Below are 25546 nucleotides of genomic sequence, written 5' to 3'. Positions count from 1 at the left end.
CAGCCTGGCTGGTTCAGAAGGGAGAATGCTGGCTAATGGGACACCTCTCCTGGGTCCCACCTCCAAGGTCCCCATCGTGCAACCAGGGTGTGCCAGTGGCATGGTGGACCACCTGGCACCCCTGCAAATGACCGAGGGCTCCACCAGCAGTGGGACTGAATCCAGCGATTCAGACTCTGAAATGGTGAGCCCTCTGGGCCAGCCCCTCATGTTTGGCAACGCGGCCGTGCTGAGCTCCCCGTCCGCGCTGAGAAGTCAGAAGGCCTTTGGTGGCCTGCATTTGAGGGAGGAGCAGGAGGAGGCGGAGTGAGGAGACCAGAGGCACGTCTTCAAGTGTCAGGAACCTGGAGGCATGAGGCCAGGGTTTCAGTGGAGAATGTCTGCTCTAGTGACTTGTTAATTTTTAATCAATGTTTGTGAGGACGTTTTGGACAGGCACATGTTTGGATAGGGCACTCCTGACGTCTAAAATGTTTCAGTAAAACAAAATTTCACACAGAGGCTTGCTTTCCAAAAAAGGTGGACAAGATAAATAGCAGATATTAGCAAGTTACCAGGGGCTTGTTGATCTTTCAGGTTGAAGGCTAGAAAGAAATACTTCATTAGGAAGCTGATTGTGCATTTTCTGTGTATGTTTAATTTTGTGTGCAGATCACCCTCCTATTTTCAGAGTGTCACTGAGATCCAGAAAGGAGGGCTGCTTTTCTTTCTCTCATAAAGAGAGGAACTGACAAAATTCAAGGTCAAATGTAAGTTGATTATTAGTTGAGACCAAGTGTTAGTGAAAACTTAATCAAGAGTAATGAACATTTCAATCGGAAGAATTTGGAGTTATTTCTTCTTTGTAGACTTCATATAAAATGACATAAAGGTTGTCAGATCTTCTGTAATTTACATGGGATTGCTGGTTTGGTTTGGATTTGCATTGGTGGGTCAAATTGTTATGTTTTAAGAAGCTATAACTGCCAGAATCTCTTGGTGAAACAGAAAGGCTATTGATCGATGATGGAGAAAGGAAGGCCTTGCCATAGGCACCGGTCACCAGGAGGTTAGCAAACTAAATGCCTGCCTTTGAGTTGTGCACTGCACAGAGAAGGCCCGTTTTCCGGTATCGTTGCCCTTGGTGGGTTTTTATGCACCTTCTAAATGTTCGCACTCCTGTGAATACTAATGCCTTTTCTTGGGAAGTGACTTCGGATGTGTCTCTGTGCAGGAAGAAGGTGGAAGTAGTGAGAAGTCTGATTCCTTTTTAAGCCTTGCCCACCTATGCCAGTGCCTTCCACCCAGCATTCCTGCATTTTAGAAAGAAGAGCCTGGTTTTAACTTGCCTTGTTTCTTAGCCTTAGCTGCATATTTTAAAATTAGTGATGCGTGCCTAGGTCCTGACCTTAGAAATTTTGATCTAACTGTCTGGGGTGCCACTTGGGCCCCCAGATGGTTCTGCTCGGTAGCCAAGGGTCGCTTCTCAGCCAGACACAATTGCTTTGTAGAATCTAGTGGAATATGTTTAAAATATTAGCTGAAATTTTGGCTTGCTTGAAGAGTAGGAAAAGCATCACAAACAAAGTTCTTTTTTAAATGCCTGTTATTTGGTGCTTTTCAGTCTTCGGTTCTTTTATATAAAGATGAATTGTAGAATCAGATTTTTAGATCCTAAGTAACTATGGAATTACTGAGAAGAGTTTTAAGAAGGGTATGTCCCTGACGTGCTGCCACTCCAGTGGCCTTGCTACACCGATGACGTGACTCTCACAGGGAAGAGCTGAGCCTCTCTGGGAAACTTGAGTAGAATTTGGCAGCAGCATGTCACCAATGGAAGTATTGACTGACCCATGCTTCACAAGTGATAATCTGTCCACATGAATGTCAAGAAGTTGGTTTTAAAGATTCTGAGAACTTCACCCATTTGTATACAAACTTTTGTTTTATCTTCCTAATCATTTGATTCGGTGCATGATTGATGAATCAAATTGATTAGTGGATAGTTTGAAAGATGTTCATTGAAGTAGTCTTTTTATGTCTTGCTTTAGATTTATATGTTTAACAGAGTTACAGAATTTTAAAACTGGAAGGGACCTAGGGCAGACCTTCATTTTCTGGATAAGAAACCTTGCTCTGATGAAGTAAGGAGCCTTCACCTGGTCTTAGAGCTAGTGAGTGACAAAGCTAGAAACTTGTCTCTAGACCAGCTTTTTACTTTATGTGACTTCTTGATGCAATAGGACCTTTTTGAGTCAATATTTTGATTTTTGAGAATCTTGTATGGATTAATAATTAAAATCATGTGGAAACCAGGAATCATGTAGACTTAGGCAATTATAGTTCATACTAGGTAGGAAGAACTGCTTTATATATCGTGGGATCTTTGTAGTTATAACATGTTTCTGCATATTCTGTTTTGGACTTAGAAAAAGATGTCAATTTACTATATAAAAATCTAGTCAAATGTGAGTTAAGCAGATTCACTTTCGCAATCCTGTGGTTTATATGTGAAGGTGATTTGTTCAAATGAGTTTTCTCTTTACCTCTAATTATCTAGCAGTCTGATCATGAAATGGGAATGAGTTACAGGTATTCATTTACCCAGCCTTTGATGTGAATCAGCAGCTGTAAACCTCCAAAGCAAAACAGGCTCCAATACTTTGTTTTGCTTTTTCCTAAGGAGGTGAGTTTAAAAGCAGCTGATCAATGGTGGAGTACTTGGTTCTGTAGTGAATAGATTTCTACTTTCAGGGTTGCTTATAGTTTTTCTCAGGTTGGTTTGGTACCAGCCAAGCAACTCAATTTCTGCCTATTGGCCAGTATTTATGAAAGCAGCAATCCTGATGTGATTAATGGTGCTTAAAAGGGGCAGAGGTGTAGTTTGTTCAAAAGGCACATACCCTGAAGTGCTGGGAATATTCACTAATTGCCTCTGGAGGAGCTCATCGTGTAGTAATAGATTCCAACCATCAGTGGGAGAGTAAACATAAGCATTCTTTGAGCCTGGTAGAGCCAGTTCGCGGGAGTGACATGGTCTCTCACTGTGCATAGATCCAGGAAAGCCAACAGCCTCCACCATCCCACCTTCCACGCCACTGACCTTTTGTGCAACTCTGGTCCCCAAGTCTTTACCTGGCCTCCAGAATCTCACTGTGTGGCTTAAGGAGGGCGTGAGCATGCATGAAGTTGAAGTAAGAGTGCTGGAAGATCAGAGGGGGGTTTAGGTGTGAAAAATAGACAACAGAGATTAGAGACCTGTGAATTCTTTCAGATTTCCAAAGGGTTTTCCAAGACCTGTCAAGGAATCTTTCTAAGACAATAGCTAGTTTAGAGGTCCCCTGAATCAACAGGGAACCCAGGTCTTCACATAATGGCTGCTCTATGAAATGATATCAGAAGGCCTTGAATGGAAGACAAACCATATACAGAAACAAATCTCCAAGCCACTCAGGGCTGCTCCAGGGCCTCCTTGCTTTAATATCTTTAGTTAGATAGTATTTCAAAATTGTAGACCCTTTTGTGGTTGATTTTGTTGCTGCTTGTTCAGGGCAAAATAAAAGTGCAAGAAATTATCTTAGCATGAAGAAATGCATTTAATGAGTTCCAGCATTTAAAAGGAATTGCTCCAGCTCCTTTAACAGTCATCTGTCTTCCATTGATGATATTTTATTAGACAGGCATTTAATTAAAGGAAGTCTGTGGGCCAGATTCTTCCCCACATATGTGATTCATACTTGGGAATTTCTCACAGATTTATCTCACCAAATTGTGCCATGTGGCCTGCACTTAAAATGTGAATAATTCCAATTTTATTCTCAAGAACTTCTTTGAAGATTCAAGCCACGCAATGCTAAAAATAGCTAGGCCTGCAAAACTAAAATACAGCACGAGTCTCATGAAATTTCCACCAAGTATGCAAAATCCAGTCTGTCTTCAACTGAATCAGAAACTCAACTTGCATTATTGCCTTGGATTCATGTTGATTGTGTTGCCAAGCAGTTTCTAAAAGAAGAAAAAAATTAAAATATTAAACTGTCATTTTAAATTGTGTTAAAAACATTGGGAATGTGCATGTAGCTCCCTTTTTCATACCTATAATCATAGTGTTCACATGCTTTTAATCAACTTTTTCCACTTAAAATGTTTCTCCATATTTCAACACAGACTGGGTTTGGTACATTTGTAGCCGTTAGTGAGTAATTGGGCTATCATTAGGCCCAGCCTTAAATTAAGAAATTTGGGGCTCCCTTCATTGTTAGGTCTATTTTGAGTTTATTGCTTCTGTCTCGATCACTCTTCTTTGCCTAGGCCCTTATTAGCCAGAATTTAAAGAAATTGCAGAGTTGCCTTCCCAGAAAGGCTCTTTTTTCTAGATCTTCTCGTTTGTAGTATATACATTTTTTTTTTTTTTAAATATGCCTTTATTGATTTCAGAGAGAGGAAGGAAGGAAGAGAGATAGAAACATCAATGATGAGAGTCATTGATCGGCTGCCTCCTGCACACCCCCACTGGGGATCGAGCCGAAACCCAGGCATATGCTCTGACCAGAAATCGAACCGCAATCTCCTGGATCCTAGGTTGATGCTCAGCCCCTGAGCCACGCTGGCCGGGCTGTAGTGTAAACACTTCTGATGAGCTACGCGAAGGCTGGCCTACCTCTGGTTTTATAAGATGAGTCCGTTTTATTTCTGCAAATTTTACAAATGAAACTGAAAATGAGTCTTTCTGTTCAATAGGGTAAGTCTCTTTGAACCTGAAAGAGGTGAGCATTTAAAAATAATCCATTGCAGGTAGCTCTCTGATGAGGTTGACATTCAACCACATTAGCCAAATCCATTAAAATCTGATGGAAAGAAAGGTACTGGTGAATGAACTTATACCAGCAGTAAGTGATTAAAGAACTTGACTCTGGCAACATTAAGGAATTTACTGGTGCTGCTTTTTCCTTGTTAGTTTAATTCCATCTGTTTCTGTTTAGTTGAGTGAAACTTAATACAGGGAAACAGGGTCTCCAGTGTACATTTGTGCATACCTCTAACACTAGTTGCTGGTATTTAAAATGAAGCCATGACTTTTAGATCAAAATGAGCATGCCACTTAACCAGTTCTATGTTTATTAAAAAATAATAATGAAAAGCAAAAAAGAAAAATATGCATGATTTGGTCTAGTGTTGTAGACATAAAGCTCAAAAGTGGCCTGGTTGCCACGTGTTCGGATGCACACTAGAAAGGACCTACTTATTGTTTTCTCTGGTTGTAAGCTAGAGATTTTCAAGTATTTCCGCTATGAAGAAAAGTTGCAAATGCTGATTTGTAGCCCCTATAATTGTTTGGGTGGAGCGTGGGTAGAGTCTTGTTTTGAAAAAAAGTTCTTCATAAAATAACTTATAGCTCCAAAAGTCATAGATGAAACTTCTAGCACAAGGAACCTTTTTTTCTTCCTTTTCCAGTGAAAGCAATTAGACACCCTGGTGGAAGCTAGGGAAGAATTAGTAAATCATTTCCTGAAAGCTTTACAAATTGAATAGCCTCTGATTTGTTCAGGTCATCTCATTGTGAATTGACTGAAGAACGCAGCCTTGGCAGCTTAGCCTGGAAACTGCCTTCAGTATTATCTTGGCCTCTGGCATTTGGTTATAACTTACGGTGGAAGGTAGCTCATTTGCATCTTCATGTGGGTTCCAGATCACGCTACTCGGATATGTCTTGGAGTGGCTTTATATTCAAAAGCTTGGAGGATTAAAAATCAACTGTTGACACAGGTTATCTGCAAGGCTAATGTAAATTCAGTCGTGGAAATAGTACTGGAAGATAGTTGAGCTTGTTACTGGGGCCAGGTGCAACGATTTCAGAATATTGAAGTGTAGAAATCACTGCAAAATGCAACGCAAACCAGGGACACTAAGGAAGGAAGGAGAATGTGTGTGTGTGTGTGTGTGTGTGTGTGTGTGTGTGTGTGTGTGTGTGTAGTAAAAAGCATGGGACAGTGATTAACTCTACTTTTGAATTGGAGGTGGAGGGTAGTACTGGGGAATGTGGAGGCCATGCTCCTGCTTGACTAATAAATTTGGGTTCTTAACTGGCTCTCACCCAGGACACAGGAGAAGGGTCGTTTTGGAGCCTGCGGTGGTGTGGTGATAGGTCTGTCATTACTCATGGGTGGGCTCTCTGGCTCATGAAACTGGGCTAACAACTACCTTTTTTCTGGGCCTCAAAGTTCCTTTGTAAGAATTAAGTCATTTGTCACTCTGCCTGCAGTGGGATATAGAAAGACCAAAGATGATAGGATTTTCTTAGTCAAGACACACACCTGCTGCTCTCCACACAAACCTAAATGCACCTAAATGCTCACCCCTTTTCTGCCTGGGAAGTTGCCACGGAAACCTAACTAACCAAATCTCACAAGCTTGGCCTTTATTATTAATCCAATTCCTTCTTGTTCTCTCTGTGTGTATATTTAATAATATAGATAAAATGTTTTATTAAAAATTCCTAATACACCAAATTAATTTTAAAATAGAAAAGTCTGGGATTTCATTCTCATTTTTGTCATTTGTTTAATAAACTTAAGACAACATTTTTCTGTTGTTCCATTGTATGCACTGTTTTGTCAGCACGTACCTATCTAAGAGAAAAAGCTTTTTTTTCGACGTTCTGTCTTTATCTTCAAAGCATGGTATACCTTCTGTTCCCTGCATTGTTGGAGCACTGTCTGATGTCTTTTTGTTTTTTTGTGGGGTTTTTTTTTTCACTGCTGAATACCAATTTGTATTTGGAATACCTGTTTCCTCTAGAATACAGTGATCCTGTTCACTAAACAGCAAGCTTTAACACTGATTCGTTGTGGGTGGTCATGCCGGGTGGTACCATATTTCATTAAGGGTGGGGACAGAGAAGGTGAACTGAAGACTTCACTTTCCCAATTTCATCTGCCAGTGAGCCTGAACTTTAGACTGTGTGTGCATAGAGGTAGGGGGGTCTTTGGAAGTGAACAGAATCACTGTGGTCGGAGGAGAGGGCTCAAGGAGACAGAGAGCATCTGTGACAGTAGCTTACATAGGGGAGCTTAGACAGCTAACTAAAGGATTGGCTTCGTATTTTTGAATGGGAACATCTATTCAAGTGGGAATAGAAAATTTGACATAGTTCATATCTATAGCAGAATTTAGTTGTGTGTTTGCTTTGTGGGAGGTGGGTGGGGGTAGGTGGGAATGTAGAGAAGACCTCACCTAACCTAGCTCAGCCCCAGTTGGCTTCTCTTGGCCAGTAAGCTGGTTTTAGTTCTGATATGTACCCCAAATGTAGGCTGTCACAGATACTGTCAGGTTTTGTCTTCTCTCCATGGCCTAAGGGTGCAGTATCTCAATAAAGCACGGATTTACACCACTGGGGAGGTTGCTGGCTTCTCCAATAACTGCGCTTGGTGATTCTTTAAGCATGGAAGGCCAAACTCATGGAACAGTGTATGCATGATATTAATATTTCTTGTTAATCTAAACTGAAGAGGCTTTCACTTGTCCTAACAGGTATCTTGCTGTAAAAACTGTCAGTTGTAACTGTTCTTTCCCACTGATGTGTGAAGCTTTGTCCCGAGTACAAGGTGGTATTTTTCATTGGTATGAAGCTCCATGTTCCCCAATCCAAACACTGCCACCGCCATGTTCCAACAAAGGAGAACTCTCTCTTCTCATAAGTAAGAGCAAACTAGTGCATTCGCTATCATTTCTCCATTGGTAGCATTTCTCTATTTTTTTGCAAGTTGCATCGCTATTGCTTTTCTGAATTGCTTGATGAATGGCAAAGTTGATGTTTAGCTGCTTGTAAAACTTTTTTTAAAGGAACTTTGTCTAAGAAGCACGTTATACGTTACCCTCAACAGCCTAAGTTACCGGGACGAGGACAACAGCGCTGTGATTGGTGATCCTATAACCTGGTTTTTCTGGTGGAACCTTGTCATGTCAATCAGACTTTGTCAGCTCTTTTCACATATTCCATTGGGGTGGGACCCAGCTTAGTTATCAGACTGGAGTGAATCTTCCCAGTTCTAGAGACTACCCATTATTCAACACAATACTGACCTTTCTTTGGTAACTGGCATTCAAATGCAGACAATCTCCAGAGAGAGTTCATTGTATTTTCTTTTAGAGGGGGATTATGGATTTAAAAAGAGCCTTTTTAAAAATAGATGAAAACCTGCACCTGTAATGTATTTGTTGTATGTGCCTTTGGAGCATATTCTGGATATAGAAATAAAATCTCATATATTTCTGGAACCAAGTGACAGGAAACAAATAGATGAGTGGAATCTAGAAGCTTGCCAAAGTTACTTGAGGGAATATTGAAGGAATCAGCATACTTTTTAAATAATTGTGCTTTTTAAATTTTTCAAGAGGACTTGAAAGTAATCAGTATTCTATTTTCTTTAATATTATTCTCAAATATTTAAATATTGTTTAACAAATCTGTGGATTATGGTTTTGAAAATCGTCAGGTTTTCTAGTTTTCTCCCTTAACAGCAAAAATAACACTTATCTCATTTTAAAATTGGAGATTACCAATTTATTGGCAATTTAGAACACTGAATAGATACATTTAAGTATTAGGAAATTCTCTCTTCCCACACGTGTGTGAGTTTGTTCTGAAGCCTTTAAAACAGTGGGAGGCGGTGGATGGTTCCTAGGCAGCTGTGCCTGATCCCAAGATGGGAATCCAGGCGGGAGTTGGCTTGCTGATCATAAACTGTTCCCACTGTTTATGTGCCACTGATGAAGAGCTGGTCAGGAGAGGCTGCAGCCTGGGTGATGCTGCAGAGTCAGCTTCCCCAGAGCAGTCAGGAGAGAAGAATTATGAATGTGTTTTACTTTAAAAAGGTAGAGAAGCTAAGCCAGTTTCTGGGCTGGGTGGTAAATTGAAATCCATAAATATAGCAGTGCTAATATGAAGTTCCATCCTTGTTTGTGCCATGAGAATATGTACATTTAAAAGGATTTTTAAAAGCATTTACCAGCAATGCCTCCCTCGAGAGCAGCATTAGTGAAGGCATTTCTAGTCCGTGGGAGTGACATAAACTCAGCCGTCTTGATACGGACGAGTGGCAGGAAGGAGGACAGGGTGGGGAGGGAAAATCATCCTGGATGGAAGAGGGGAAGGATTTTCGAGTTATTAACTGAAAATATAACCGAATGCCTAAAAAGAATAGGGCAGTTTCTGGAAATAGGAAAAGCAATTTTTAAAAAGAATCAGAACTTCCAGACTTTCAGGGTGTAACTGACCTTTTTCTAGTCTCTTCAAACTTCTTTTCACCTATTGCCTTAATACCCAGGTGCTTTCTCAAAAGGCCCCTCAAATTACTTACCCAGAGCCCCTACTGAAAGAAGACCCTTTGTTGTCAGTTTGTCACAGGGGGAGAAAAAGGCAATACCCGGGCATTGATAAGTTCATTGAGTAGCAGTGAACGTCAGTCCCAATTTCCCATCGCCCAGGGCTGTGCCTTCGGGAGTGGGTGGCAGGCTGAATGATTTGAGCAGGCTGTGTAAGTCAAGGGGACTCATTTTCTCTAACACTGCAACTGTGTGTGTGTGCTTGTTTTGTACAGTGGACTACTTCAGTGAAAATTGGTTACATGTAGTTCTAATAACAGTCACCTTAGATGGCGACTTTCTCTAAGATTCGGCTCTTCACTCTTGCCTGAAGGCGGGCCCAGCGTGAGCTCCAGCTTGTACCGACCATTGTCATACACTGGCTCACAGTCAAAAGAGAATTTTAATGACTCATTAAGCTGCCAAATTCTACTAAACACCCTATCGTCCTGTTTCCTTGATGGCTGAGTGGTAAATGAGTTACGTATTTTTGTTTGGGCCGCGTCACCTGTACATTTCCAAAGCCTGGGGTAGTTTCTCTTGTAAGGAGAGAAGGGGGCTCTTCTCCATGGATGTAGCTCAAGTGGGCAAAATCGAACTTCAGAGTTTGGGGCCTTTCCGTACCTTAGGATTGCCAATACATTTCTAGAACAGGCTTTATTGATTTATTGTTCTAACAGTTTAAATACACCCATCGCCCTGCCTTTCTTAGGCCCCAACAAACCGGTTGAAGTAGCCCCCTGGAAGTGGAAATAGGTCACCCTAATTCGGTCATCCTCCAGCACTGTGTGTTGCACGAGTCAAGTCAGTGGTTACACATATCTTTGGGCTACGTGAGTGAATGAAGCAGGCTTTAACCCAGCAACCTGGGCCTGACCCGGGACTGTCCCCTCCTCCACCTAGGAACACGGGTTGTCGTGATGTTTACTTTTAGTGTCCTGTTTTCCGCACCTGTCTCTGATGTTGTCCAGTGAGGATTCTTCTAGACCGCTGTCTTCTTTGAAATGGGGTCCTACCTTCTTGGCAGGGTGGCATCTCCTGGAACCCTAGTCTGTTCACTCATTCTTTTAGCTGCTCAGTCTACTAAATAAAAGCGTCCCTGGGGAATGCAGCAGCGCAACAGCTTTTGACCTTTGGAGAGGGGAAGTGGTTGTACTTGAGCGGGTTCACCCTTATTTTCTCCCTCACAATGTGGCACTTGGTTTTTTATCTGCTGCTGGATGCTGTCCAGGGCCTAATTGGTACTGGTCCCCCCCCCCCCCCCCTCCTCTTTCAAGCTAGCCTTCTAACTGCTTTTTATTCTTGGCTCCAACTCTTGCAATGACGAGGCGAATGCTTTTTCTGTTCCACTCCCCTGCAAATTCAAGGCCCAGCATGTTCTCACTTATAACTGCCTCACTCGATCTCGCGCACAGCGTGAGAGCTGAAGGTAAGCCCCCCGAATTCTACCTGTTGCCAGTGGACAAATAAAAAGTGACTTTTCAAACAGCAACTCACAAATGCATGAACTGTTTGATCTGCAGACAGACTGCCAGAATTTCTCTTTTCTAATTCCTATTTGTAGTGATAACATTTTTCTTTTTGTGATTTTTTTAAAGAGAATAGTCTAGTACCTTGAAACAATTGCAGTTCTAATTGTTGTCACTATTTCTATTTCGTGAGTTCCAATTCTTTCCAAATTATTGTATTCAGTTATGCACTGGTGTCAATAAAATTGACATTTGTGAAGCAATTTCTGGCTTTTTTTCTCCGGGTTTTACTGGGTCTGGTGGTGTGTGGGTTGACTGGGTCTTTTTCTAACACCAGGACTTCATCTCAATGATTGTATATTAAAATGCAGGCATTTAAATGGAGGGATTTTTAAATGCAAACTTCCTGATTCTGCCTTTTCCTCACATTTTCTAATCTTGTTCTTCAAAGAGCATTGGATGCCCAGTAGTCAGTGGGCAGAATGCACGCTCCCCGTTGTTTCTCTGGGTGTGGTGGCTTTTCACCCATGTGCTGGTGACACAGCTAGCTAATCAACCCAGGACTGGGTGGGGGCTGGTGGTGGTTTCTCTGTGGTTCACTCATACTGGGATCAAGTTCAATACCCTATTTCATTCCACGCTGTCCTATCTTATAACTTAAAAACGGGTATCACAATCTGGAGGGAGAAGATAGACATCAAAACAAAAAAAATGGGGTTACACCGGAAAATGGCACTTAACTTTTTCCTCAGAGACCCTTGATAGTGTGAGGAGTAGCAAGGAGCTGAAACTGTGTAATGAAAAAATGGAGAAATAATTTACATCGTCTTTCCTTTTAATAGTAATGGACAGGACTGCAGGCTGCTTTAACTTTGTTGACACTCACACTAGTTCTAGCAAATCCACATTAAGTAAGAACACTTGGGTTTGAGGTATGTTTAAAACATCCTGTTTAGCTTCCAAGGTTTAAGGGATTGATCATTGCAAAATTCTGTTGGCAAAGAGTTTCATGCACACGTCATCTGTTTTGGCTGACTCACAATGGGTAATGACACACTTCTATATTATTTAATATGCTATCCTTTTCAGAGGAATAATTATCTTTCACTTTTTGACTCATAAAAGGGTCTTGGGATAACGTAATGACCTCCAGCTTTGCATTTGTAAATGACCACCTTTGCATGTAAATGTGATGCTAGTGTTTCTGTCCCAAACAGTGAGAGAGACATGGAGTGACATCACCAGGTATAACGAGCTTGCTTCTGTTCTTTGTTGACCGGGGAGGTAGCTGCTTTACCTTTCTTTAGCTGTGGCCCGTTGTTAGGAGATGTCGTCTGTCCTCGGTGCTCCAGTTGTGTAGTTTTCTATTAGTATAGCTCTATTTTCTAGTCATTTCCCACGTCTCCTTGTAATGTAGACCCTGTGTTTTTCTTGAGTAATTCTTAGAAGCTGAGGCAGTAGTTTGGACATGAAGATTCTATGTGGGGATACACTATGCTTTTAAACTATTGTAATTACTCTCTAAGCAGAGTTCTCTACCTTATGATTAATTACATAACTGAAGCTCCATTGAATTACTCATCCTATGCTATCTTTATTATTACGGCAGCTGCAACTTAGAGGGAAAAAAACTAGAAAATAATGAAGCGCATTAAGTTTGCCATAAGTAGTCAAGATTCTAAAGACTTGAAAAGGTGAAGCTTGTAAGTAGAAATCAGGTCCCAGAGGAATTACCTTTTTTTTTCTCTTTTCTTTTTAATACTTCTCATCCCCAAACAGGCTCCCTGACTGGTAGCCCTCACCTTTCAGAGCTGTCCATCAACTCGCAGGGAGGAGCTGTGCCCGCCAACGTGATCCTGTCCCCCAACTTGAGCCCCGACACCAAGCAGGCCTCTCCCTTGGTCAGCCCGCTGCTGAACGACCAGCCGTGCCCACGGACGGACGACGAGGAGGAGGGCCGGAGGAAGGTGTGGGGACAGCGTGTTATTTTTTTATTGTAATAATATACATAGAGTAAACTTTGCCATTTAGCCATTTTTAAGGGTGCAGTTCAGTGACACTGAGTACACTTACATTGTATAACCATCGTCACTGTTTCCAGAACTGTGTCACTGTAACTCCACACTGTCACTCTGCACCCATTAAACAGTAAATCCCCATCCCTCCTCCAGCCCCTGGCCACCACGGTTCTATGAATTTGACTACTTAGGAACCTCGTATAAGTGGGATCCTAAAACACTTGTCCCTTTGTGATTGCTCTGTTTCACTCAGCAGAATATCCTCAAGGTTCATCCATGTTGAAGCTTGTGTCGCATTTTCTTCATGTTGAAGGTTGAATAATATTCTGGTGCATGGGTGTGCCGCATTTTGTTCGTCCATTCATGTGTGGATGGGTAGTTGGGTGGTTCCCTCCTTTTGGCTACTGCACATAGTGCTGCTGGGAACGTGGGTGTGCAAGTGTCTGTTCGAGTCTCTGCTTCAGTGTTTTCTTGCATATCCCGAGAAGTGGAATCGGGCGGACTCCTGTGGAAGCAAGCAGGATGGCCAGCACCACAGGGTTTCCTCTCACTGACTAAAGAGAAAGAGGCCCTGGCTGGGTAGCGCAGTTGGTCAGAGCCCCGTCCAGTACAGCAAGGTTGCGGGTTCGATGCGCAGTCAGAGCACATACAGGCATCAACCAGTGAATGCATAAATAAGTGGAACAACAAATCGATGTTTCTCCCTCTCCTTCCCCCCTCCTCCACCCCTCTAAAATCAATTAAAAAAATTAAATAGAAAGCAAAACCAATGACCAATCTGCTCTAGTGGTGCCGCCTGCCCACCTAGCTGATGGACTCCAGAGCACTGAGTCACTCTGGCGTCACCAGCTGCCTTTACCCTGGTCCCTTTATATCAGCCACTGTTTGTAGTCCCGAGAACAATGTGGCCTCTTTATTTCCTGAACACCAACCCCACCGGCCACGGCACCCAAGACAAAGGCCACTGTGGTTTCTGTTTCATTTATTTCCTTGCAGAGTGCATCACTCTGCTATTTTACTAAGTAATTAGATTTTCAGATGCCCAATTTTGAATGAAGATCCTCGGTGGTGGCTAACATACTCATTTGAGGCACTTCACAGAGGGTAATATTTGCATGGAAGGAAATATTCCTAGACTGTTTTCTCATCATGGAAATCCATTCTCTTACTATCCATAGTTCCTCTCACACACAAAAAGAGTAAATAAGAGTTCATTTAGACTTGATGCCAGCTAACAAAAGATGGTAAGCTAGCAATGTTCCACTTTCTCATAATCAAGATATTCTTAGACTGATACTCAAAAATTATTATGTCTCGTTTCTTTTCATGGACTTTGCAGAGATTCCCAACTGACAAAGCCTACTTCATAGCTAAGGAAGTGTCCACCACTGAGAGAACGTATCTGAAGGATCTTGAAGTCATCACTTCGGTATGTGTAGCATTTCCCTGAAAGCATCAAATTACATCATTTATCTCAACTAATACTCAGCTTTATGAGAGAAGCTGGATCTAATTAAATGTTGGATTCTCTGACTTTAATGAAAAGGAGTTTGGTCCCGGGTTATAGAAATAAAGACAGTAATAGTATATTTAATTTGGAGTGTGCTCTATAAAAATTTTTATAATTGTGATTTTTTAAGTGCAGAGGCAGGATGCTTCTAAAGTGGAGAAAATTAAAAATAAACATTTTACTGTCTGCGTGCACTGATGCAGAACATCTCCTGCTTTGCCCGTTGTCAAATGTAGCTACTTATTTTTTGCTGGAAAAAGACCTCGGAGGGAATTGAAGCCTCGTTTATCTTTCATAATAAATTGAGCCATATTGGCAAAATCGGCCAGAAGTCTGTCTTTTATTGTTTTAATCAGTTCTGTTCAGCCTTGGAAACAAATTTAAAGTACTGCAGATGTCTTTTTGACCCCTGGATGGGAGGAAAGAACTGGCCCTGTGGAGGTCAGCAGAGTCATTGACTGTGTGTGCCTCCAGGGGGTCCTGGATGGTGCCTGGCCTTGGGCAGGTGCTCAGGAAACATCTTGGGACCCAGCCCCGCCTCACCTCAGCAGGGTGACTGGCTTTGTGTGAAGGCAGCAGCTTTCTCTCTCTGGTTTAGCCACCTTCGTGCTCAGCATTATAACAAAGGAGCAGAGATGAAGTTCCTAAAAGACTGAACCAGAGGGTGTTTGGTGCTAGAAATCAGTGATTGCCCAGAGAGTTGGCCAGAATGGAGGTTTGGATTTGAGGAGCTGCCCATTTCAGAGACCCATCCTGGCTTCAGATCTTTGGTAATCAATCGCAGAAAGCAATAATAAAGAGATGGGTGCTTCTCGCCCCATCTGATGAAAAGGGGGACAAGCAGTGAGGCCTGGAAGCCCCTGGTGCTGCCAAAATGCTGCAAACCCAGTAGTAAAGCCCTCTGTCCTCCAGGAGCAGGTGGCTGCATTACTTTTGGAGAATTGCAGACACTCATCATTCATTTTTATGCTTCTAACTAAGTGTGTTCTCTTCCCAGTGGTTTCAGAGCACAGTGAGCAAGGAGGACTCCATGCCCGAAACATTGAAAAGTCTCATATTCCCGAACTTTGAACCTTTGCACAAATTTCATACAAATTTTCTCAAGGAGATTGAGCAACGACTAGCCCTGTGGTGAGTAAACAGTTACAGTTGACCCTCACTCCACTCCTCTTTCTGTTTCCAGTGTTACCTTTGCGTGTTGTCCCTTACAAGCAGCAGCCATGAGGAAAGCTAAGAGCAGGACACTGGCTTAAGACAAGCCAACCTTAAACCGATGTTCAGGTAGATTCTACCTGTATTTAGATCTCATCCTGAATTTTTTCCCTGTGGTGTATAATTCTTCAAAATGCATATTTTCATATGATAATCAAATGAATGTCACAAAATAAAGGTGGTAGTTATTTCTGGTAGGACAATGTGGGTTATCAAGTCCCTCTGTGTGTGAAGGACTTTTAGGGGTGTTGCCAATATTTCACTGATGCTTGCTGTATAGTCATTTGTTAAGTATCTATATCTCCTGATGCAGTTTTCAGTATTGTATGTCACAGTGTTTAAGAAGCGCTTTGAAAAATACAGAGCCCTATGTACCACACACACTTTTACCTTGAATTCCACTTCCGGGAGTTTATCTTAAGGGTATATTTTAATATGTGACATCCCATATATGACAAAGATATTTATGGCAGGATTAAAAGATTAGAAAAGACCTGAATGACCATGAATAGCAGATTGGTTAAAAATAATGTTACTTCGATTTACTAAGCAAAGTAAACATCAATCTGGGGGAAGAGTATGGTACAGAAAATTAGGAAAGACTATGAGCTGTAGAATGTAAAATCTGATTGATCCTTACCTAAAATAGAACCTTTTTGAGAAAAAAATCTTACGGGGTTTGTTAAGACAGTTATATGTAGACACAGGGGGGAATTGACTGTCTACTAAGCACGCATTTTAAAAATGCCAGGAGAAAAATAGCAAAAAGGTTTCTGCCGTGTTTTTGGCAGAAATGGAACCCATTATTTATTGTATCCTCACTGCAGGTGAGAATGTAGTTGAAAGTGGTTTCTGGGGCATTAGGGTAGCACCTCAAGGAGCTGGGATGAGGCTTGTCTTGTCCTAGGTGGTCCCAGGTCATGGGATTCAAGCAGCAGCTTCCAGGTTGCAGAGGTGCTCAGGCATCCAGCTGTATGCTCTTTGTTCCTGGAGGTAGTTCCTGTGCATTTCTCTTTCCTGTGATGGGAAGGTGGGAGGCTTGCCTAAGCTGCCCAGGGCAGAGCACAGCCGGGCTGAGAAATAACAGGGACAGCGTCAGCCTCACTGAGCGTGGGGAGAGACTGAAAATGCCGCTGCAGAGTCTCACTCTAGGTTGGTGCTGTGAATATAAGAGAAATACCACTTTTCAAAATTTCAAAAAATTTTGCAAAATGCAACTTTATTTTACCTTCCCAAGTTTTTATACCTGGAAACTCCCACCTGTGTCCTGCCATGTGGCCTCATCATTCATTCCTACTGCATTGAACGATGCTTTCATAATGGAGTCAAAGGCTTCACGTCTTGGGAGAAATAAATCAAGTTTTTTTTCTGGCCAGAGAGACATATATTAATATAGTCTTCATCTCCCCATAGGCTCAGAGCATCTTTTTTTTTTTTTTTTTTTAGAAATTATTTATTTCAGATGTAATTTTCACTTTAAATGCAAAATGGCTGATAAGAAGAAAAAGCATTGAAAAACATCGGACAGACCTTTTGCCCCACATACACACATCAGCCTTTGATATTTGCTTTTAGGTCAAACATTAAAAACAGACTTTTATTATTTCTCTCCAAAAGAAACAGAGTTGAGGTATTCTGTTTAACAGATGCATGATCTCCATCCAAAAACGGTTTCTCTGTTAATTCACAACCTTTCTACGTGCTGCTCCAATCCCTTCCTTCTAAAGCAGGTCTTTGTTTGAGCATATATCGATAAAACTGACAGTGTTCCTTAATAATCATTAAGGTTGCAATATAATATTGAACGTTAACTGTAATTTAAAAAACTAAAATAAAAATTAGCGAATAAAAAGATCATTAAGATTGCCATAGAAACGCACTGGTGCTAACACCAGACCACACAGAGGATATGATGCTGGAAGGACCTTTAAAAGACGCTCAGGAGCATCTGGTGCAGAACCTGAGCCAGCTGGCCTTCTAGCCACAGCCCCGCAGCCCACATGGGAAAGCTGGTTCTGTTTTCATGCTCTGAAGGTCCAATAGTTGACTCTGCTTCTCCAAATTACTGTAAATTTCTCACCAACTCCACCTGGAGCTGGACTCCTCCCCATCTGGGTCAACCTTAGAGGATATGATATAGCCCAGCACCAAAGCAGCAGGGCAAGACATTACTGAACATTCTGCAGGAAACCTACAAACCATGATCACTCCCAGCCTGCTCCACTGGGTTCTGTTCACCACCAGGTGGACTCTCGACCCCAGCAGCAGATTCCACACCTTGTAATGGTGTTTCCTTCCCTACCCCACCTCCTCCTGTCCCTAGGGGGGCAGGGAAATGGAGACAATGTGAGCTCAGAGCCTGGCATGCAAACCACAGGGGCTCGGGCTCCATCAGAGCAAAGGCTCTCAGAGTTACCAACACTTCAGAGTAGACACAGCCAATGATGCTACCTCCTTGACATTTGAAAAAAATACTTCATTAATGCTACAAGAATTAATGACCACTTTCATTTAGACCTTGAATCAACATATTTAAAATTTTTCCAACCCAGGAGGATATGTTGTCATGTTTAATATAAATTGTCACCATCCCAACATTTCACATCTGGCTGTGTGGCAGATCGCTGTAGGCATTAGGTGAATGACATCATTGTTGAGGATTAAAAGCAGTGCATGAGCTGCAGAAACACAGGTACGAATGACCGGTGGGTTGAAACACGTGGTCACTGACCATAGATTCGAGGACAGAGAAAGCTCAGGGTGTATACCTGTGTACACTGTAGACTCAGCATCCTGAGCTGGTGTCACTATAGCGGGTTTAGTCCACATGGCAGTTGATTTAAGTAATGTTGGGAAGTCACACAGGAAATGTCATCAATCAGCAATACCTGGCAGCCCAGCATGGTGGCTTTAGCTAGTTCTTGCCACCAGAGAGAACTTTGGAGAGTTGTATTTTATTCTAGGAATAAGTGCCATACCCTGGGACTTATCCGTGACCATCAACCTTAGCATCTGGACGTTTGTCTATGAAAGAATAGCCAATTGCTTAAAAACAGCTGCTGTCCTTTCTTTCTCAGAGGGTTTTCAGTAGAGCATCTTTCAAAGATCTATACTTTCATTCACTTTTTACATGAAAACACCGGAAAGCATATGAAAGACTCAAAGCCAGAGGGATAGCAGACAGTACACATGTGGCTCAGTAGACATGACCTTCAGTAGCCTTGCAACAGTGGACCCAAACCAAATTGATGACGTTTATCAGGAATAAATGTAAAGTCTGCCACTAAGTTCAGATGATCAATTCTTCGAGTGCGTGATGAGAAGGACCTGGCTTAACAGGGATTCAAGGCAAAAAGGCTGAATGTGCATGAGTTTAGTGTGAGCCCTAGAATAACATATAGATTAACCAGTATCTGTATCTGTGGCTGTCAACATTGGCTTCTCATTAAAATCACCTGGAAGCCTAAAAAACCTTGATATCCAGGCAGAACCCCAGACCAGCTATATCAGAAGCTCTGAGAGGTGAGACCTAAGCATCAGCAGTGACCGAATCTTCTCAGGTGATTCCGTTGTGCAGCCAAGGTCCAGAACCTCTGCCCTAGACGGCAGCATTGGGAGACCAGCGTGAAAAACAATTGCCCCTTGAGACGTCAAGCCTCAGAGCTCCTTCAGAATACCCTACCCAGTTCTGGGTATCACGTTTGAAACGGTATAATAAGAGAATGCATTTTTATTTTTAAATAATTGTTGGGACTGTGGGCGTTTGGTCTAGAAGTGAGAAGTTTTTAGAAAATATGATGACTTCAGGTTGATCATATGAAAAAGGGAGTACAGGTCTTCCTTGTCCCAGATGACAAAACTGAAACAAAGGATTAAATTTCCAGAGAGGCACACTGTGTCTGAATATAGAAAAGGATTTCCTAACACTGAGTGCATCTTAGCAATGAGAAGCTGCTTTACGAGGTAATAAGTTTCTCCACCTTGGGATTTCTTGAGCAGAGGTTGACTATTTCCAGAAGGTATTTATTGGGTGAAATCCCAAACCTAGCAGTGCGTCAGGGTCACCTGGGGTTGGAGGGAGGGGAATTTGGGAAAAATACAGACTTCCAGGCCCCACCTAGCCCTACTGAATCAGAACTTTGGGGTGAGATCCAGAAATGTGTTTTTTAAAGTGCTTCTAAGATAACTGTGATGAATACCTTTTCTGGAACAACCCCATGTGGCATGCCACCGACAGACCTGAGATTCTGTGATCCTTCAATTTGCACTTTGGTATTGAATGCATGAGTGGGTGGGTGGGTGAGTGAGAGTCAGGCTCTGCCCGCTGGTACTTGTGTTTGCAGAGGAGGGGGCAGGCTTGTAGGGGAGGGAGGACCAGGCCTCCTCGTAAATGTGTGTGCCGTGTCCACTGTGGGTGTCACTGGCCAGTTCTGCCTTGGAGGACATATGGGCCATCAATGCCTGCACAGAAGAGGCAGCCTGTGAGTGAATATGTTCAATGAGAAGAATGGGCCCAGGGAAGCTTACCAAGACAGGAGTTTGCACTGAGTTACTGACTGACAGGTCACATATAAGAGTGTGTGCATGTGCATGTGTGTGTGTGTATATATATTCATACTACGACATGAGAAACCTGGGTTGGCTTGTGGAGGTTGGGATGACTACAATCCCCACTCCCTGTCACACCAGCACCTGAGGTCTATGTCTCTCTGCCCATGGCCCCTGCAGAGTTGCTTTTCTTCATCTGTAAAATGTGCAGTCTCCACCTCATACAGCCCTTCCATGAACTAAATGAGACAGTGTTTGTAAAGGGCTCAGTCTTCTGCCCCACACACAGAAAGGGGGGAAAGCTGATAATTTTTTAAAATAAACTCTTTATTTTGAAATAATTTTAGAGTTAGAGAAAACTTGCCAAGACATTAGTGTCTGCACACCCCTCACCCCTAATCTTCCCCTAATGTCAGTCTCTGACCTCACCATGTACATTCGTCCAGACTAAGAAACCAGGGTTTGTACATTACTATGAGCTCAACCCTAACCTTTATCCAGTGATATTTTAAATTATTATTTAACAGAAGGAATCTGAAGTTTACTATGTACCTAAAGTTCCCCAGAATTTGGTACTTAAATGACAGCCACCATGCTTTTCCTTTGCAGCCTGTGTTGGGTTGTCATATACTTCCATCAACTGTGGGAGAAAAATTACCAGGAAGTTTCCTAAATGACTAGGCTGCACCCCAGCTCAGTAAACACACCTGCCCCTGTCCAAATGTTGGTTCTCCTCAGTAAACACACCTGAGAAAAGGATGGGCCATTGCATCCTGGCAGAGCCCAAGTTTGTTTCTTCAAAAACAAAGAATCAGGTTCTGAAAACATGAAGAATGCTTATTCTCTTGAAAGCAAGGACGTTTTACTCAGCTGTTCAAATGCATTCAGAGAAAGTCACTTCAGTCTTTGCATTCAGGCAGGAGTCCCAGATTCCGGCCCTGCCATGACTGGCAGGCTCTGAGCACAAGCTGGCCAAGTCGTTCCCCAGAGGTGGGTGAAGGCCTGCTAGGGGCAGGGTGCCTTGGCGGCTTCTGCAGCGTGCAGAGCTCAGCTTGCAGCTGGCGGGGAGCTGGGATCCAGGGAAGAGTTGTGCAAAGAGGCCCTCTGACAGGATGTGGGCTCACAGTTTCCAAGAAAGATCAGCTGCATTTTTTTTTCAAAGAAACTTGAGGTGGTTCCCTTGAAAGGAGTGCAGAAGTCTCGCCAGGAGGACTGAGAAGAGTGGAAGTCGAGATGTCAGTGAGCAGACACCGCAGAGCTCATGGGACAGAGGTGGGAAGGGGAGGCCCCTAGAGCTTTGAGCCCAGGCGACTGGGAGGATGGCCATGAAATGAAGAGTGGGGTACAGACAAAAGGAAGAAGCAACTGAGAGGGAAGATGAGCTTGCTTTGGGGCACGTCGATTTTAAGGGCTCAGTCATCGAGTCCTGTGGGAATTAAATGCTCATCTCAGGCTGGGAAAGAAAGCAGCTGCAGTGGTGTGGATTTGGAAATCATTTACAAGAAGAATCCCATCTTTTGGGAAGAGAAGGTTGAAATGAGAGAGCGCCAGGTGTACTGGATACAGGTTTTTGGCAACTTGCCATGTTGCTTATGGCAGAGCAAGAGCCAGCAAAAGCAATAGAAGAGCCAGGTGGAGGTCTGCAAAAGGGGAGAGGGCCCAAGGGGAGGGCAGAGACGGTTTCAGGGAGGCGAGATGGGGGGCATCCTTGAGGGCTCAGAGGCCCTGGAGACAAGGCGGCTTTCTCTCGGGGCTCTGACACTCTGGCATGTTGTGATCGGGAAGTTTACAGGTGGGGTGTTTCTGTCTCACCATGACATTCCCTGGTGATGAAGTGGAGATGACTGAGTGTTCAGAAAATTGTTTCATCCCCCCCAAAAGTGGAACATTTTTGTAGTAGCACCAGTGAACAATCATAGGACAAAAATAAATATTTTTCTCAAAAAATTAAACGTAGAATTACTGTATGATCCAATATATCCACTCCTAGGTATATATCCAAAAGAATGAAACAAGGGACGCGACAGATGCTTGTACATCGACCGACATTCCTAGAGCAGTACTCCCAAATACCAAAAGGTGGAGACAACCCGGATGCCCACTGACTCGGGAATGGATACAGAAGCTGTGGGATAGCCACACACTGGAATATTATTCAGCCTTAGGAAGGAAGGACGTTCTGACACATGCTACAACATGGACGGACCTTGAGGACATTAAACTCAGTGAAATAAGCCAGCCACAAAAGGACAAATATTGTATGATTCTCCCTATGCGAGGTTCCTAGAGTAGTTAAATTCAGAGAGATAGAAAATAGAATGGTAGTTGCCGGGGGCCTGGCAGGGAAACGGGGAGTTACTTTTCAAGGTGTATGGGGTTTCAGTGGGAACAGGAAAAAGGTCTGGAGATGGATGAGGGTGGTGGCTGCACAGTGTGAACATACTTAAGGTCACTGAGCTGTACACTTAACAATGGTTAAGGTGATAAATTATATATATTTATAATATATAACCAGAGACCTCAGAACAGTGCCATGTCTGAGGGCCCCTGGACGGTGGTTACTCTGTGGGACGCTGACCACGTGCTTTCCTGAGGGACCTCGTTTGAAGCTCAGGGCGGCGGGTGAACCTCAGGAGGCAGGGTGTTTGCTCACCGAATTGCTTCTGTTCTGGCCCAGTCTGCGTCAGCAGCCAGGCCTTGACGGGTTAAGTTGAACTGAGGACCCCAGTTTAAAGCTAAAACCATCTGAGGGCAGAGCTCAGCTCTGACGGTCTTACTGATTCAGACTCTGCGGCGTGGGCTGGGGTTTGCTTTTTTCATCTGAGGGCAGACCTCACAGTGCTCACACTTCACTTTTTATCATGGTCTTCATTCTTGGAGGCTCTTTTCATCCCCATACTGTTTTCCTTTATTGCCCAACAGTCTGGGAGGTCGGCAGAGCTTTATACTCTGCAGAAAGGAAGAGAAAATAGACTTTTTACTTTCCGAAGTGGCCCAAGAAGGGGTATCTGGGGCAGTCATCCCAGTTGGTGAGCTGCTACGCCCCCCCCCCCAGGGGAAGACCGTTGATGTTGCCTGCCCTGGTCTCTTTTGAGTTGGGATCATTATGGGATAGAAAGAGGCCTGGTGGTGGGCCAGCCTGTTTTCATGAGGTTGATGCACACATTCCCGAGGTTCCGGTAAGCAGGGCTAGCTGGGATACTGTTGTTCTTACAGGCCCCTGGGGTCTCCTGCAGTGACCACCACCCGGTCTCCCTCCACCATCCAGAAACGAAGCTCCACCTTAAATCAGAAGCATTTTCTCGGATATCCTCTCCCAAAGGGCCAGTGTCCCCTTGTGGTTGAGGCAGGTATTTGAACCAGGCCTGAGTGTGCTTGTTCCACACGTGTGCGCACACACATACACGCCCCCCTCCTCTCAGTCCTGAGAGGTGGCACCACCATGCGGGCTCCCTCTCTGCGTTACCAGGAAGGACCGATCAGACCTCCCCCCCCCCCCCCCCCCCACACACCGTAGCCCCCGCAGATAGTGTACCTGATAGGAAAACTTTGGCCCCCTGAAGTTGTTACCTGTGAACTACTTCCACCTCCACATAAGGAAAGGATCTGATTTCTGTGTTATCTTGTTATTGCCCAAAATCCACAGATTTGTAAAGGTTGACTGGAGACACCCTGTCATTATTTCCTGGAGCAATTACTGCCACAGTGTGGAGGTCTGCTGTCAAACCCTTGTACATTTACAAGGGGCAATGAAAACCCTGCTTCTTTTAGAGTAAAGTCAGTTGCAGTGCCTTCCTCATGGAACATTCTTGTGTGACCTGTCCCACCATCTGTAGGATGTGGCCTTGGAATCAAGATGGTCTTTATCTCAAGTCCCAGTTCTACCCGTTTACCACTGGATGTCCTGGGGCAAGTCACTGAACCTTTCTAATTTCAGTTTTCTTTATTTGCAAAGTGGAAATAGTGATATCTTGCCTACAAAGGATGAGGGAGTTTGTAAAGCATTTAGCACAGTTTCTAGAACATGGTGGCAGTCAACACACAGTATTTAAAACCCTCCCCAGTAAAAAATTTGCAGCATCCCCCCCTCCCACTCTGGTGCTGTCCTGAGAGCTACACTCTTCCTCTAAAGGTGCCGTCAACCAACAAAAGAGTCCATGTCCTTTTGCTTTTCTTTTTGTTCATTTGCAACAGGGTCCGTGCAAATCCTTATGTCAGCAAATTTGGCTAGGGCCTTTCGTTTATTCAACAAATTGTTATTGCATCCCTGTTATATATCTATCACTTCTCACAGTTCCTGTTCTTGGGCTTATGTCCTGCTTACATCCTCTGCTCTGCTCTGCATCAGGGAGGCAGCCAGAGCCAGCCCGCTGAGATTAGACAGTGGGCCTGGGGGCGGGCGAGAGGCCTGTTCTCTTTTCTGCTTACGCCAAGATGAGAGACCAATGCGTATCTGACACTTTCCTCAGAACAGAAATATCGTTGTCAGTGTTCCAGAGGTGTTAAAAGAAAGTCATAGCTTGAAGACTGGAAATATGCACACAGTAAATAAAGCACCTTGCGTTTTTTCAGCATCTTTTAAAGCATTTTCCCTCAAATTGTCTCACTTGACAATCCAAACGGTCCCATGGAATTTCCCCCATATGCCCCCCAGTGGGAAATGAGGCCCTGAGAGGGAGAGCGCCTTGCAGGAACGTGTTCAGTATAAAGCTGGGGAGGACTACACCCCATTTCTTACTTTCCCTGGAGGCCAGGGATGAACCTGGGGCTTGAGACGTAGTTGTTAACTTATTCTCTGGTTCTGTCTAGAGCAAGTGCTTTCCAATAGAACCTCCTGGGATAATGAAAATACTATATGTCTGCATCATTCAGTATAATAGGTCCTGGCCACATGTGGCTGTTGAGCACTTGAAATAATGGCTTGTGTGGCTGAGGAGCTGGATCTTTACATTTCATTTCATTCTATGTAAAGTTTAAGTAACCTTATGCGGCTACTGTATCGGACAGCACAGTCGTAGAGGCCTGGAGGGGAGGCACAGTGGGGTGGAAGAGAGACCATGGACGGGATCTTCCCTTCCCATCGTGGCCGAATGCCCAGCACACTGTGTCCTTCGCTCCCCACTTTCTTGGAACTCAGAGTCCTTGAGGTAGTTGTCGAAAAGCAGGATTCAAGGGCAGTCCTCTGAGCCCTCCACTCCCCATTCCCGCCAGGTCAGGGCTGCTGCTCTTGTGTAAAAGCTTTTGTCTGAAGAAGAGTTTCATTGGTTGTAAAAACAGAACTGTGCACAAAGGGTTTAAAGTCCCCGCCTTCAAAATAAATAGCGGTGAAACTCATCGGAGACAAGGCAGCGTGGTCTACCTGGAAGACAGCTCGGAGGAATACACAGGGAAAGAGAGATGAGGAGCTTAGGACGAGACAGGATCATGGGTACACCATAACCAAAGGG

At 43.5% G+C, this 25546-nt stretch overlaps 1 protein-coding gene across 5 annotated transcripts in view; it reads left to right on the top strand.

The window, feature by feature from the left end:
- FARP1 (FERM, ARH/RhoGEF and pleckstrin domain protein 1) overlaps positions 1-25546 on the top strand; it is a 256565-nt gene that overhangs the window by 202292 nt on the left and 28727 nt on the right. For 2 of the 5 annotated variants that reach the window (XM_081129004.1, XM_081129005.1), the window contains exons 14-16: positions 12591-12778; positions 14169-14258; positions 15337-15470. In XM_081129004.1, coding sequence (XP_080985130.1) covers positions 12591-12778; positions 14169-14258; positions 15337-15470 — 412 coding nt within the window. Of the gene's footprint in view, positions 1-67; positions 216-12590; positions 12779-14168; positions 14259-15336; positions 15471-25546 lie in introns of all 5 variants that reach the window. The other 3 variants (XM_081129007.1, XM_081129006.1, XM_081129008.1) reach the window with 2 other exon arrangements.

Source organism: Miniopterus schreibersii, assembly GCF_964146895.1.
Source record: "Miniopterus schreibersii genome assembly, chromosome: 2".
NCBI classification, from domain to species: domain Eukaryota; kingdom Metazoa; phylum Chordata; class Mammalia; order Chiroptera; family Miniopteridae; genus Miniopterus; species Miniopterus schreibersii.
Note: the sequence above shows the minus strand (reverse complement) of the source record. Positions and strands in the feature narration are given on the sequence as shown.